The following is a 17,213-nucleotide window of genomic DNA, read 5'->3' as shown; positions in this document are numbered from 1 at the left end:
TTTTCGGTATCAAATACCTCCTTTGTCATGTCCACGTATCAATCCAGAGCTAACTCAACAAACTGTAAGAAACGAAGGTAAAATTATTCAGAAGGGTTAAGTTCACTTTTCTCATGTTTGACAGAGACATTTTGGGGCAACGAGGGTGCCGAATGACCATGTGTTCCAAGCAGAAGACATAAAACGACAGGTTTTAAGTTTCATGTGGGTCGAGGAGGAGGAGCCACAGTCACCCTTTACGGCGGGGGTCGGGAACCTTTTTGGCTGAGAGAGCCATGAAAATGTATTTCCGTGAGAGCCATATAATATTTTTTTAACACTGAATATAACTAAATGCATGCATTTTTAAGTAAGACCAACATTTTTAGAGTATAGTACGTCTCTCATTCTTTTTGATAACATTGTTATTCTGAAGCTAACCAATAAATAAAATACTCATTACCATTAATGCGACTTCTTGAACAGGTGCAGTAGAAAACGGATGGATGGATTAAAATGCATGAGAATGTTTTATATTTTGAACGTTATTTTTAACACTGATTGCCAGCGGAAATATTCAGTACTTATCCTGTTAAGTAATATCAGCTAAGATTTGTCAGAGAGCCAGATGCAGTCATCAAAAGAGCCACATCTAGCTCTAGAGCCATAGGTTCCCTACCCCTGCTTTACGGTGTACCTGTTGCTTGCCTAACAGAATTGCTATTGTGACATCCAGTGGACACATTTACAAACCCCGTTTCCATATGCGTTGGGAAATTGTGTTAGATGTAAATATAAACAGAATACAATGATTTGCAAATCCTTTTCAACCCATATTCAATTGAATGCACTACAAAGACAAAATATTCAATGTTCAAACTCATAAACTTTTTTTTTTTTGCAAATAATAATTAACTTAGAATTTCATGACTGCAACACGTGCCAAAGTAGTTGGGAAAGGGCACGTTCACCACTGTGTTACATGGCCTTTCCTTTTAACAACACTCAGTAAACGTTTGGGAACTGAGAAGACACATTTTTTAAGCTTCTCAGGTGGAATTCTTTCCCATTCTTGCTTGATGTACAGCTTAAGTTGTTCAACAGTCCGGGGTCTCCGTTGTGGTATTTTAGGCTTCATATTGTGCCACACATTTTCAATGGGAGACAGGTCTGGACTACAGGCAGGCCAGTCTAGTACCCGCACTCTTTTACTATGAAGCCACGTTGATGTAACACGTGGCTTGGCATTGTCCTGCTGAAATAAGCAGGGGCGTCCATGATAACGTTGCTTGGATGGCAACATATGTTGCTCCAAAACCTGTATGTACCTTTCAGCATTAATGGCGCCTTCACAGATGTGTAAGTTACCCATGTCCTGGGCACTAATACACCCCCATACCATCACAAATGCTGGCTTTTCAACTTTGCGCCTATAACAATCCGGATGGTTCTTTTCCTCTTTGGTCCGGAGGACACGACGTCCACAGTTTCCAAAAACAATTTGAAATGTGGACTCGTCAGACCACAGAACACTTTTCCACTTTGTATCAGTCCATCTTAGATGAGCTCAGGCCCAGCGAAGCCGACAGCGTTTCTGGGTGTTGTTGATAAACGGTTTTCGCCTTGCATAGGAGAGTTTTAAATTGATGTAGCGACCAACTGTAGTTACTGACAGTGGGTTTATGAAGTGTTCCTGAGCCCATGTGGTGATATCCTTTACACACTGATGTCGCTGCAGTACAGCCTGAGGGATCGAAGGTCACGGGCTTAGCTGCTTACGTGCAGTGATTTCTCCAGATTTTCTGAACCCTTTGATGATATTATGGACCGTAGATGGTGAAATCCCTAAATTCCTTGCAATAGCTGCTTGAGAAAGGTTTTTCTTAAACTGTTCAACAATTTGCTCACGCATTTGTTGACAAAGTGGTGACCCTCGCCCCATCCTTGTTTGTGAATGACTGAGCATTTCATGGAATCTACTTTTATACCCAATCATGACACCCACCTGTTCCCAATTTGCCTGTTCACCTGTGGGATGTTCCAAATAAGTGTTCGATGAGCATTCCTCAACTTTATCAGTATTTATTACCACTTTTCCCAACTTCTTTGTCACGTGTTGCTGGCATCAAATTCTAAAGTTAATGATTATTTACAAAAAAAAAAAATGTTTATCAGTTTGAACATCAAATATGTTGTCTTTGTAGCATATTCAACTGAATATGGGTTGAAAATGATTTGCAAATCATTGTATTCCGTTTATATTTACATCTAACACAATTTCCCAACTCATATGGAAACGGGGTTTGTAGAACAGCAGTTTCTTTCGTTCAAAAAAAAAAAGCAGCTCATTTTAATACTTGGCAAAGTCATCACGCGGGCCGGATAAAACCTGGGCCGTATGTTTGACACCCCTGGTGGTCTAAGTGTCTTTGGTGTCCCAGCCTGCAGGTCCTGATACTCACGTGCTGCCTGTTGATTTTGTGCCCGCAGGTCAACAAGACGTGTACGATAAAACGGGCAACAACAACACAGTGGAGGTGAGTGCCAAAACCACTCTTGTCTCCCTCAGGTGAGTACGTGCTTAACAGCTCTGTGACTGAGTGAGTGTGTGTGAGAGTGTTAGTTAGGCAGGGACTATGTGTGTCATCCTCCTAAGAAAGTCATCTCCATGCTTTGCTTTAACAAAAAACAAGAAAGAAAGGGGAAAAAAGCGGTGCCTGAGGCTCATCGCTGCCATGGCGTCAAGGATACTTGGGGTGTGGAAAGGCCTGGGAGTTGTGATGCTATTGTGGCCCCAGAGAGGATGAGAGCCACTCAGCTGGCTAGAAAACATCCTTTCTTCATCTTGCCAGCAGCCTGGCTCTTTAAGCCAACATAATCCAGAATGTATCGTCACCACAGGCTCCATGTTTCTGTGTCCACTGCTTGTGTGTGTGTGTGTGTGTGTGCTTGTGTGTGTGTGTGTGTGTGTGTGTGCTTGTGGGTGTGTGTGTGTGTGTGTGTGTGTGTGCGCGTAACGACTTGTTCTGTCCTCTCCTTTTCTTCGCCCTCTGACCATTTCTCTCCCGCCTCGGCCAGTCCTTTTAGAAATGTCCGTCATGTTGTTAGGGAGGCACCACGCCCTCGGTGTCACTTTTACCCTCATCCTGACACCAGACCCTCTTCTTCTTCCAAACACTCCTCCCTCCCCGCAAAGAAACCTATAGCCCACCCGCTCCAGGCCAAGGTGGATGCTGTGTAAAATGTGCCTTATGTGATCAAGAATGCATTCAATGTGTTGGTTTATCAATAATAATCAATATATTCGCTCTAGATAAAAAATGTTTTTAAAAAATAAAATTTTAACACGCTCTTTTGACTCGTGAAACATAAATCCACGCAGAATCAGAAGCATTTTTTACTTGCCTGTACATTATCACATACAAGGGATTTTTGTTGGTGTAAAAACGGCTAACATGAGAAAGAAAGCCAAAATAGCAAGAACTTAAGTAAAATAAGATGGCAATTAAAAATGTATAAGATAGAATTTTTAAAAAAAGTCAAAAGCATAATTACAAAAAACTTAACAAATAAAAAAGCAAGCACAAAATAGCAAGTCAAAAAAATAAATGTATATGTACAGTCGTGCCTCATTCATCGCTGTTAGTTGGTTCAGGACATGTATTTCTGCAAAGTAGTAATTATAAATCAAAACATTCTATAGCTGCAGAAAAAAACAAAAAAAAAACATCAGTACTTTTTAAAACTGTTTTGAGAGCCCTCTGGACATGAAATAACATTTAATTCCCCTTTACACTCTTTTCATCGAATACAGCAATGCTGCCTAAAGCTGAGCCAATCGATGGTGGTGATACTAAACAGTGCGCTCTGAATGCTTTGGTCTCAACATTACTGTAGTATTGATCTTTTTACTTCATTTGGATATTTTAATGCTTCATTTAGGCCAGACATGTTGTAGAATATGCATTGGGAAAAAAACAATAATCTGCAATGTGGTACAGCTGCAATATTTGAAGCGTGATATTGCGACTATACAGTCGTGGTCAAAAGTTTACATACACTTGTAAAGAACATAATGTTTCCAATCATTTCTACAACTTTTATTTGTTTGTGATAGAGTGATTGGAGCACATACTTGTTGGTCACAAAAAACATTCATGAAGTTTGGTTCTTTTAGGAATTTATTATGGGTCTACTGGAAATGTGACCAAATCTGCTGGGTCAAAAGTATACATACAGCAATGTTAATATTTGCTTACATGTCCCTTGGCAAGTTTCACTGCAATAAGGCGCTTTTGGTAGCCATCCACAAGCTTCTGGCAAGCTTCTGGTTGAATTTTTGACCACTCCAGCTAAATTTGTTGGTTTTTTGACACAGTTTCTTCAGCATTGTCCACACGTTTAAGTCAGGACTTTGGGAAGGCCATTCTAAAACCTTCATTCTAGCCTGGTTTAGCCATTCCTTTACCACTTTTGACGTGTGTTTGGGGTCATTGTCCTGTTGGAACACCCAACTGCGCCCAAGACCCAACCTCCGGGCTGATGATTTTAGGTTGTCCTGAAGAATTTGGAGGTAATCCTCCTTTTTAATTGTCCCATTTACTCTCTGTAAAGCACCAGTTCCATTGGCAGCAAAACAGGCCCAGAGCATAATACTACCACCACCATGCTTGGCGGTAGGGTGGTGTTCCTGGGATTAAAGGCCTCACCTTTTCTCCTCCAAACATATTGCTGGGTATTGTGGCCAAACAGCTCAATTGTTGTTTCATCTGACCACAGAACTTTCCTCCAGAAGGTCTTATCTTTGCCCATGTGATGTCAGATGAAACACAAATGAAGGTTACTGCAGACTAGTATTAGTGACATGTTGTCAAAGAGCGTGTTAAAATGTACACTTTTTTCATGAACATTTTACACAACATCCAAACTTTTTCAGAATTAGGGTTGTAAAAAAACCTAATAAGGAAGGTGTGTGTGTGTGTGTTGCATGCGCTCACTGTGCACGCCACCTCCGTGCATGCCTGCATGCCCCCCCGTGCGTGACACTGCACCAGAGGGCTGCGTAAGGCTGCGTTCAGGCTGGTAACTCCTCGTGCGTTCTCTGGCTGTTCCTAAACTAGGTGTCAATTCACAACAGGCTGCAGACCTACCAACTGAGCCCGCCCAGCGTTGAGGCCCCGCCCCTGGCCCTGACCGCCCCGCCCGCCCTGCTCGGCCCCGCCCAGGCGGCCGAGCTCCGCCCGGAGACGCTCATCCAGTGCCAGCAGATCGTCAAGGTGATCGTGGTGGACCAGAGCGGGCGGGGCCGCATGGAGGCCTTCCTCAGCCAAGGGCCGGCCGCCCACCAGCTCCTCCAGTCGGCCATGTCCACCCCCGTGCACGTCAGGGAGGGGGACGGGCCCCAGCCACCCTTGCCGCCGCCCCCGCCCCCTTACAACCACCCCCACCAGTTCTGCCCGCCTGACTCGCCCATGCCGCTCCATCACACCATGCCGCTCACTCGTCGCCGTAACTCTAGCGGCTCCCGCAGCATCGTCTGAGACACCCCAGGGGTCCGCCCCGTGCCCACTCGCCCTCATCCCCCATGTTGGGACAATCTCTTTTGGTAAGAAGAGCAACAATGCCTCCATGACAAGACAATTAGCTGAATCACCATTGTCAACATGGACGCCATTTTTTTTTGAAGAAGAAGAAGACACCAACAATACACGCCGCCTGGTAGCTGAAGATGTCACCCTCTTTGAAAAGACTATTTTGATCCACATTAGTTTACTAGAAATATGAAGGACGTACGCTTATTTCCTCCCACGGGAGAACCACTCGCACATGAAACCGAACATCTCAGCACAACTAATCAAACCATTTCTTTCTTATCTCGCTAATGTGAAGAAGAAAAAAAGACATGCCTATCTGTGTCCTTTCTTATTTTAGGGTAAGGAATTTCCTGCGAGGCAAAAAAAGGCAGTACGTCATGTACAGAATGATGTCATACAGTCTCATGTCTCCTGCTTGTCAAGATAAGGACGATTCCAAGAAGGAGTGTCGGGCCCACACTGACAATGTAATTCAAAGAAGGAATGTCGGGGCCACACTGACAACGTAATTCCAACAAGAAGTGTCAGGGCCACACTGACAATGTAATTCCAAAAAGGAGTGTCGGGGCCACACTGACAATGTAATTCCAAAAAGGAGTGTCGGGGCCACACTGACAAAGTAATTCCAAGAAGGAATGTCGGGGCCACACTGACAACGTAATTCCAACAAGAAGTGTCAGGGCCACACTGACAACGTAATTCCAAAAAGGAGTGTCGGGGCCACACTGACAACGTAATTCCAACAAGAAGTGTCAGGGCCACACTGACAATGTAATTCCAAAAAGGAGTGTCGGGGCCACACTGACAATGTAATTCCAAAAAGGAGTGTCGGGGCCACACTGACAAAGTAATTCCAAGAAGGAATGTCGGGGCCACACTGACAACGTAATTCCAACAAGAAGTGTCAGGGCCACACTGACAACGTAATTCCAAAAAGGAGTGTCGGGGCCACACTGACAACGTAATTCCAAGAAGGAGTGTCGGGGCCACACTGACAACGTAATTCCAAGAAGGAGTGTCGGGGCCACACTGACAACGTAAAACACGTCACGCCACTAAAGTGAAATTGCAACTTTAAAAAGTGCATTTCTTCACAATAATCCATTGAATTTAATTGATATTAATTTGTCGTTGAGCAAAGTCAACAATAACAGCATTCATTTTGAATACAGTAGGTCCGGATTGACTCATTCCTGTGAGAATCCTGCGTGAGAATGAAGCATTAAGGTGGATTCTTCACTCATCCTTTAAGGGAGGGAAGAGGAAAAGACTAATTCAGACCGGCTGTTAACAGTAAAATTATAACATTACTTTTTTCATAATTTAATTCTTGTTAAATTACACTAAAATGTTTTCTTCATCTTTTGTTCCAAAATATTATATGCAAACTATCACATAATTCTTGCAATATTCCAACGTTATCCTTGCAGAGTTTTTCCTCAAAATATTGTGTAATTATTTTCCTATAATTACGACATAAAACTGTAATTACTACTTTAATCGCGATATGCTGACTCTTATTACGACGTTCTCTGCTAAAAAACATTTCAACTTTATTCTTAACAAGTTATTAAAGATTTTTTGGCATATTACGATTTTCTCATTAGAGGCGGTCATCCTTTTACAAAGTTCCTTCCGTGTTGCCACTTTTCACCGTTACAAACCTGCGCCCATAAACACATTTAAAACGTACCGTATTTTCCGGACTATAAGCTGCCACTTTTTTCAACGCTTTAAACCCAGTGGCTTATAAAAGGGTGCGGCTAATTTATGGATTTTTCTTCGCCAGCAGCCATAATGTTTTGTATTCAACAAATAGTTTTCATATTACACTGACAGAGACACTAATACGGTGTGTTATTGTTTATCTTGTGGACAAGATCACTGTAGGTTATGCGGGTTAAAAATGTACTTCCTGTTTCGTGCCCTGAACCGTAGCTTTTCTGCTTGAGAGGATTCTTCATTCATTGTTCCAAGCAACGTTTGGAAGTTTTATAATATAACTAAAACTATTTATACTTACTAAACCTTCTCATGTGTGTGTGTAGGAGGGTTTTCATGCATTTTGTACGTGCTATCGTAATGTAATCAAGCTGACGCCGTAGCATTAGCGAATATAATAACACGCTGTTAGTATTATTACCTTACAATGGCATTCTTTTTGTATTGTTTCAGTTTCGTAAATTCACCAAAACGTCACCGTGGAGTTTGAATTGAATTTGTTTAGCTGATTGGAGAGCTAGCTTCCGCAGCTAGTAGGTCCATGACAATGACTTCTGTTTTGTTTGATCAGCCGTTTTACTGCTGTGTTACAGACACCTTTGGAAACAATTAAGGTATGTAAATGTACATTTACAAAATCTTTCGTACCAGTAAATGAATGCAGCTTATAGTCCGGTGCGGCTAAAATGGGTAAACGTATTTTTTTTCTTATAAAATTTGGTGGGTGCGGCAAAAATACCAGTGCGCTCTAGAGGTCGCGGCGGAAGAATACAGTGTGTCCATTTTGGGCCGCTACTGAGGAAGAATATTAGTTAACTCAAACGTAAATTATTCATATATGTAAATTAGACACCGTAAAACAATCAACATTGGCCGCCTGCCCAGTCAAATGCTGCAACTGCCATGAAGGGTAAAGATGGTGTCTTTGAATAAGTTCAAAGTTAAAGTAGCAATGATTGTCACACACACACTAGGTGTGGCGAAATTATTCTCTGCATTTGACCCATCACCCTTGATCACCCCCTGGGAGGTGAGGGGAGCAGTGAGCAGCAAAGTTGGCCACGCCCGGGAATCATTTTTGGTGATTCAACCCCCAATTCCAACCCTTGATGCTGAGTGCCAATGGGTCCCATTTTTATAGTCTTTGGTATGACTCGGCCGGGGTTTGAACTCACAACCTACCGATCTCAGGGCGGACACTCTAACCACTAGGCCACTGAATAAGTGAAAGGATATTTACTATGAAATGAACAGTGATAATTAAGCAGCATAGTGGTCTCATTATTTAGACTTCCTCCCCCCAAAGGGTTTCCTGCCATCCCTTGCAAACACACGATCAAAGTAAGCCGTTGTTCCATTTTTTATGACTGTTTGGATTTCACCTTTTTATTTGGTAATCACTTAGATATAAAGCCAGACTAGAACTTAACTTTTACATCGCAGTGGTGATAACAACTCGTTAATAACCCGAGGACCACGTCTCATTTTTAAAATGATGTCATAATATCAATTAAGATGCTTTTATACTACAGCTTTAATCTTGTCAAATTGATTTGTGTAATATCATGACTTTATTTTTGTTAACCAAACAATTTTCTCCGTTTAACAATAACCTGATTTCATTTAGGAATCATTTCGGTATACATTCCGACTTTCACTCAAACTTATCGCGGTTGTTGGAATGGAATTTGAGCTCCTGAATATTTAAAAAATCACGGTCTCAATCTTGTAGAATTGAGATGTTTTTCTCGTGATATTACAAATTTGGTCTTGTAAAAATATTTACTGTTGACAAAGTGTAACATTTTTAATCAGATTAATCAGACTTTTGAATTTGGATTACCGTATTTTTCGGACTATAAGTCGCAGTTTTTTTCATAGTTTGGCTGGGCTCCAATGCGACTTATATATGTTTTTTTCCTTCTTTATTATGCATTTTCGGCAGGTGCGACTTATACTCCGGTGCGACTTATACTCCGAAAAATACGGTAATCTTGATTAATGCATAATTTAACTTAACTTAAACTGAAATGCAATTTTTATTGTCACGCCATCCAGGAACATTTTATAAATGTTTTACACGAATGCACGTCATTTATTTGCTCAAAACTTGATAACAGTTTTATCCAAAGTCCCGTCTGGGTTTATTACTATTATTATTATTATTACCATGTAATATCCATGGTTACTCTTAAGAGGCATGTACGCCTACGATGAATTGCGTGAATACTCCGCGTATATATACATGATTCATGTGATAACTTTTTATGAATGTTCACATACATTAAGTTAACTCATCTGACTGACGGCCCTAGTACTGCTACACATTTATTTTCGTTATCATTTTGTAAATAAAAAGAATAAATTGTCATAACATCATTTACAAGTGGGGATGGATACCGAATTCGGTACTTTTATAGACACCGACCGAATTATGTCGGTACTATTAGGTATCGATTCACGTCAAATCAAACAGTCAATTAAAGGATCATTCAGGCAGCACTCAGCCAAACTCCCTTTAAGTAATGTTGCAATTTTCAACACCAACAAAACAAGTATCCTTGGTAAAAAGAAAACGCTCAAACGTAAAGTAAGGCTTCACTCTTTCAAAACGCGCTAGCTTGATGCTAATTTACAGTGGATTTTCCTTTAACAAACTACTATTAGCATTAGCCATTTTACAAGGCAATTTCAACACCAAGTTTGGCCATGAAAACTACAACTAAGATGAATGCTACAATCGAACAGCTGTTGTGTACTACGCACAATACTTGGAGTGTAAACACTTTGTAGGGCGCAGCGTCCTGAAAAAAGCTACGGTACTGCCATCTAATGTCTTGGAAGGGCAACTGCATTGCAAATGAGACTTAAACGTGTAATAAAGCAAACATATATGACAGTTGGAAAGCTCCTTTTTAAATACATTAAAAAATAAAATGTTATACTCAAACCATTACCACTTATTATCACACACCACTTTTGAATAACCGGTATCGATTCCCAGGTACCGGGAATTGGTGCCATTTCAGTTGAAATGTGAACGTTTCACATCCCTACATACGATCTCCAATACATTAGGACAATTTCTCTCAAATAAATAACCCTGTCTTTGTATTACACCTATTAAAATAACATAGTAGTTGTAGAAAAAAATACTTTATTTTCTGAAAAAGACGACTTTTTTCCTCACAAAACGGCAACTTTTAAAAAAACTTTTACATAACATTGTGGCTTATATTTTTTCCCTGTGCAATGTACTTTTCGTAAAATGTCAATTTATTTTCCTGTAATTCAACACACGCCATCTAAAACGACAAAAAAAAAGTGTGGCCCTCATAATCCTTCATGCTAACACTGTTTATGTCACAGGAAGTAAGAGCAAGTGCTTCCATTAGCCAACAACGACCTCCTGTACATCCACTATTTACTTCCCATTGCGGACATTTATTTATCAGCCAGGAGATTCTCACTTGTAGCTTTAGTAGAACGAAAGGACAAACAATTGGAGGTACGCGGGGTCTCGCCACCCCTCCCTCTTGCACTTTTACGTTCTTGCACATAGAAAAATATGACGAAAAAAAAATGCAGCGATGCATTCTTGTGCTGAATGTGAAATCAGGAAAAAGAAGCGTCGGGGTAGAGTGTTCGGTGAAAGTAGTCCTCACTTTTTACCGCGGAGGCGCATCCAAATACGAGGCGCACTGAGCACGTCTGCTAACCTCTTTTGCACCGCAGAATATATTGGATAAAATATATTGTACATAGTTATAAATATAACATATAGATTCTATTCAGAGAACGTGATCCCGCGTCGACGTGCGGGTTTGTACAGAGAACAATCTAGTTTAAAAAAAGAAGCAAAAAAAAAAAAAAAGGAGAAATAGTTGCTATTATTCAGTGAGGGTGTTCTAAATGTTAGCGTCAGCAGGGAGGAGGCTTTTATAGACTCGGGAGCAGTTACCATGGCAACACAATCATCATTACAGTAGCGTGTCATGTTGTTACAGGATTATTAAGAGATGTGTAAAGGGCTATGCTGTTTTGGACAACACACACACACACACACACAGCAGCCAAATCAGTAAGAAATTCATCCTAAAAACTGCTAGTCTTCTTTTCCCTGCCTCCTTTTCTTCTTTGAAGCGACGGACTTGATCCAGCATGTTTGTTTCAAGCGACACACCAGCTTTGTATCGCTGACGTCGGAGCACATTGATGTCATTTTCTATCTTTTTTCCTTTAACTTCTTCCTCCTCCTCCTCCTCCTCCTCCTCCTCCTGCGCGGTTGTCATGGAGATGCACCCGCCTCACCGTCATGATGAATATTTGCACCCTCACTGTATTTCTAAATCAAACATATGATTTCTTCAAAGATCAACACGTGGATCATTACTAGAGTTATAGGAGAGGAAAAAAAAGAGGGGTGTTTCCATTTTGTTTTGTTTGGAGAGAATGAAAGAATAAAGTAGTTTTTACTCTCCGTGTGTCAGTGTCGGCTCTGATGGAAAGGTTTGCATCAGGTGTGGATGTGGGCGGTCTGATGGGGTTTATGGGTAAATTGTGCGCATGTTTTCTGCACGCAGGACGCGTGAACTCATTGGTTGCAATTAGGGATGTCCGATAATGGCTTTTTTGCCGATATCCGATATTGTCCAACTCTTAATTACCGATACCGATATCAACCAATACCAATATATCCAGTCGTGGAATTAACACATTATTATGCCTAATTTGGACAACCAGGTATGGTGGAGATAAGGTCCTTTTTTTAAAAAAATGTATAAAATGAAATAAGATAAATACATTAAAAACATTTTTTTGAATAAACAAGAAAGTAAAACAATATAAAAACAGTTACATAGAAACTAGTAATTAATGAAAATGAGTAAAATGAACTGTTAAAGGTTAGTACCGTATTTTTCGGAGTATAAGTCGCAATAGAGTATAAGTCACACCCGCCGAAAATGCATAATTAAGAAGGTAAAAAACATATATAAGTCGCACTGGAGTATAAGTCGCATTTTTTGGGGAAATTTATTTGATAAAAGCCAACACCAAGAATAGACATTTGAAAGGCAATTTAAAATAAATAAAGAATAGTGAACAAGAGGCTGAATAAGTGTACGTTATATGAGGCATAAATAACCAACTGAGAACGTGCCTGGTATGTTAACGTAACATATTATGGTAAGAGTCATTCAAATAACTATAACATATAGAACATGCTATACGTTTACCAAACAATCTGTCACTCCTAATCGCTAAATCCCATGAAATCTTATACGTCTAGTCTCTTACGTGAATGAGCTAAATAATATTATTTGATATTTTACGGTAATGTGTTAATAATTCCACACATAAGTCGCTCCTGAGTATAAGTCGCACCCCCGGCCAAACTATGAAAAAAAAACTGCGACTTATAGTCCGAAAAATACGGTATATATATATATATTTATTTTTTTTAAGATGTTTTAGGCCATCTCCATGTAAACAGAATGAGTTTTTCTAACATGTAACTTGTTTTGAAAAATAGTCGGAAAAATACAGTACTATTATTGGACCAGCAGCACGCACAATCATGTGTGCTTACAGACTGTATCCCTTGCAGACTGTATTGATATATATTGATATATAGTGTAGGAACCAGAATATTAATAACAGAAAGAAACAACCCTTTTGTGTGAATGAGTGTAAATGGGGGAGGAAGGTTTTTTGGGTTGGTGCACTAATTGTAAGTGTATCTTGTGTTTTTTATGTTGATTTAATAATTTTTTTTAAAATACCGATAATTTCCGATATTACATTTTAAAGCATTTATCGGCCGATAACATCGGCAGGCCGATTATATCGGACATCTCTAGTTGCAATATTGTATGTGACGGCGCACAATGATGCGTGCAATAGATGTAGATTTACACCATATATATTGAAGTTACGACAAGAAGCCATTTATTATCCCATAATGACAAACATTTGATGAAAAAAAAATATAGCTTAAAGTTGCGGACGTTTTCTAGTACAGAACATCTTGTCAAGGGACAATACGACAGAAAGTACAGGTGAAAATACATCGGTACTTGGGGACGCCAGCTAATTGTTACCAATTGTCACTAATTCAAGTTACGAGCCTCCCCGCCACTAGTTGGCGTGGCGAATGTCACAGTGAACCCCGTAAGGTCCGACCAAAACATCGCTACTACTCGCTAGCATTAACTTGTAGACAGAGATTGAAGGACTTAAGTGAGTGTGAAGAAAATATTTGTTGAATTAACAAAATAAACCCTCAAAAAACATGGACGAGCTCGTCGATAACGCCAGTCGAGAATGTTACAATAATATCTAAACGGCTGGGGAAAAATGGAGACGCTGCTGATGTGTGTTTGACTGAGAACTTTCGGAGACCTAACGATTCAATCCGATTACGATTCCTGGAGTGATGATTCGATTCATAATCGATTCTTGATTCAACACGATTCTCGATTTAAACCGATTCTTGCAATGTATTATTTGTAGGGGTGTAACGATTTGTTTGAACAACAATTAGATTCAATTCAGAATTTGATGTTGCCGATACAATTCAGAGACAAAATTATTATTTTTTAGAACAATACGATCCGAAACAATTCAGTGAGTTAAAATTGATTCACTAACTTTTTAGCCGACAAAAATCAAGCAGTGTGACTGTGAAATAAATACTGGACACTGCAGGTGAAGTTTCCTATATTCCTGTTATTTCCTGTAAGGGAATTATGTATCAATGAAAAATGGATTCAAACAAGTAAGTAAACAATTAATGGCCAATGCATTCACATCTTATTTGAATAAAGTGCAACCAACACTTTAGGTTAAATTAACAAGAGGAAACCTTTTCTCCTCATTTTCAACATTCAAGCAATTTTCAATAAAAGTACAGCAATCAATATTTTAACAGTAGATTTTTACCTGCTACTTTTGCGGTTGTTTTTCCAACATAAAATAATGCAATATTCATGTCAAAAATAAAGTGCAGCCAACCTCTCTTCAGGTGGAATGAGCAGTGTTTTGACCTGCTACAACTAATCTCATGTTAACAAACAGCTGCATTAGTCGGGAAAAGCCACAACAAATGCAAACGCCACAGACCAACAACATAAAGCTATAACACAACAGCGAGAGTACGAGCCAAAACAGGAAAATAAAAAGACGGAACGGAAGTGACAGCAGACAAGTTTTGGCGATTCACCAACTTTCCTGAGACGTAACGTTGAAATGGGATAATGATTAAAGTTGGAAAAGTAAGTCAAGTGTGACCATTTTTTCAGTTATAAACAACTTTTTCAATAACACTAACACACTATGTTCGGAAAGTCGGTCGGTCGCCGTAACTTGCTGCGCTGTCACTTCCGTCGTGTCCTTTGTGGCTTAAAGTTGTGTTGTGGCTTTATATTATTGTGTTGTGTCGATTTTATTGCTTGTGCCTTTTGCAATCGTGCTGTAGCTGAAAGTCGTTGTGTTGTAATTTATGATATTCTCTTGTGATTTGCGTTTGTTGTAACCTTTCTCAGCCACCGTAGCTATCTGCCATTCTTGTTTTGCCGAATGATGGCAACGACGTCACAGACTTGAGTAACTTTTAACTTCGTTTTAGAGCTAAACGTCATATAAAGTCTGCCGTTCTTAAATCCAATCTCTTCTTTTTTTCTAGTATCGATAAAATCGATTGATTGCCTTTTAAAACCACGTTGGATTGACACCTATCTTTACGAAAGGCAAACTTGTATAGATCAAAGTAGTTGAATCTTAGGGACGGCGTGGCGCGGTTGGGAGAGTGGCTGTGCCAGTAACCTGAGGGTTCCTGGTTCAATCCCCACCTTCTACCATTCTAGTCACGTCTGTTGTGTCCTTGAGCAAGACACTTCACCCTTGCTCCTGATGGGTCCTGGTTAGCGCCTTGCATGGCAGCTCCTGCCATCAGTGTGTGAATGGATGAATGTGGAAATAGCGTCAAAGCGCTTAAAAAGATAAAAAAGCGCTATCCAAGTATAACCCATTTACCATTTAGTTGAATCTTAGGAATATAAATCGTTATTTCAAATAATCGTTACACCCCTAATTATTTGGTGTATTAATAACTATAATGACATTTTTCAAAACAAGTTACATGTTAGAAAAACTAATTCTGTTTGCATGGAGATGGCCTTAAAACATATTTTTAAAAATTTATTTTTATACAAAAAAAAAAATATATATATATATATACCGTATTTTTCAGACTATAAGTCGCAGTTTTTTTCATAGTTTGGCCGGGGGTGCGACTTATACTCAGGAGCGACTTATGTTTGAAAATATTAACACATTAGTGTAAAATATCAAATAATATTATTTAGCTCATTCACGTAAGAGACTAGACGTATAAGATTTCATGGGATTTAGCGATTAGGAGTGACAGATTGTTTGGTAAACGTATAGCATGTTCTATACCATATTTTTCGGAGTATAAGTCGCACCGGAGTATAAGTCGCACCTGCCGAAAATGCATAATAAAGAAGGAAAAAAACATATATAAATCGCACTGGAGCCCGGCCAAACTATGAAAAAAACTGCGACTTATAGTCCGAAAAATACGGTATGTTATAGTTATTTGGATGACTCTTACCATAATATGTTACGTTAACATACCAGGCACGTTCTCAGTTGGTTATTTATGCCTCATATAACGTACACTTATTCAGCCTGTTGTTCACTATTCTTTATTTATTTTAAATTGCCTTTCAAATGTCTATTCTTGGTGTTGGGTTTTATCAAAAAAATTCCCCAAAAATGCGACTTATACTCCGAAAAATACGGTATATTTTTGGAAAATTATTAATCAATATACGTTGAATAGGAATCACATTTTTTATGTGAATGGATTTTTTGTGCACCCCTAGTAAACACAGTACATTATTATTACATTACTTCATAAAACTACTGAAGTTATTTGTACAACATTCTATTGTATTGTTTTTACAAATATTTCTTATCTAAAAAGGTGTTCTTTATAAAAGGCTGTGTCACAATGCCAGTTTTGCAAGGTGCAAGCTGCGTCACAGAACCAATGAACCAACACATGCTGAGGTACCGCAGTGGTTAAAAGTAGTAAACTCAAAGGTTACAACGCTGCATTGTTACCAACAGTAAGTCAAATAGAAAAAAGGAGCAACTGTGTGTGCCTATTGGAGGACGTCTTGATGTTAACTGGCTGTCCAGCTTTGCACAAATAAACACGCTGAAGGACTGCTTGTATCTGACTTTTCACATGCACTCCCATATAACCCGATACAAACGTTACTTTTGTTGATATCAGACCGATATCAATATCCAATCAGGTCACCCCTAACTGCCATACAAGCTGTACACTGACTACTCTAAAATGTATCTAGGTATCAACATGTCCCTTGAGAAGATAGAATAAAATGCTGGCTAAAAAGTGAGTTGTGTATTCACTTGTCACTTAATTCTGCCCCTGAAACAAATGACATCTCCAGTTTTTGAATATTAAAATACTTTTTTCATGGCACCTCTCAAATTAAAGATGAAAGTCTACACCTCAATTACACATTGATAGGTTTCATCTAAAAATGACCGGGGGTGTACAAAAAAAATTGATTCGCAGCCGTATCGCGATTCCTATTCATCTCAGTTCTAAATCGGATCATAATTTTTTTAAATCGTTTCAAAGAAAAATATATATATATATATTTTTTTTATAATTATTTTTAATAATACATTTTAGGCCCCGAAGGGAATAAGCGGTAGAAAATGGATGGATGGATGGATTTTAGGCCATCTCCATGCAACCAGATATAGCTTTTCTAATATGTCTTATTATACCAAATAATACACTATAAGAATCGGTTTGAATGGAGAAATGATTCAGAATCGAATCGTCACCTTAGA

The 17,213-nt window shown here is 39.3% G+C and overlaps 1 protein-coding gene across 2 annotated transcripts in view; it reads left to right on the top strand.

Annotated features, from left to right (window-relative positions):
- iqsec3b (IQ motif and Sec7 domain ArfGEF 3b) overlaps positions 1 to 11,775 on the top strand; it is a 157,923-nt gene extending 146,148 nt beyond the window's left edge. Inside the window, exons 14-15 of one of the 2 annotated variants that reach the window (XM_061925013.2) lie at positions 2,470 to 2,516; positions 5,100 to 11,775. In XM_061925013.2, the coding sequence (XP_061780997.2) occupies positions 2,470 to 2,516; positions 5,100 to 5,519 (467 nt within the window). In that variant the 3' untranslated portion in view covers positions 5,520 to 11,775. The remainder of the gene's footprint in view (positions 1 to 2,469; positions 2,517 to 5,099) is intronic. The other variant, XM_061925014.2, reaches the window with a different exon arrangement.
- The last annotated feature ends 5,438 nt before the right edge of the window (positions 11,776 to 17,213 follow it).

The sequence above is a fragment of the Nerophis lumbriciformis genome, linkage group LG29 (assembly GCF_033978685.3).
Source record: "Nerophis lumbriciformis linkage group LG29, RoL_Nlum_v2.1, whole genome shotgun sequence".
Taxonomy (NCBI): domain Eukaryota; kingdom Metazoa; phylum Chordata; class Actinopteri; order Syngnathiformes; family Syngnathidae; genus Nerophis; species Nerophis lumbriciformis.
This window is presented reverse-complemented; position numbering and strand designations above follow the sequence as displayed.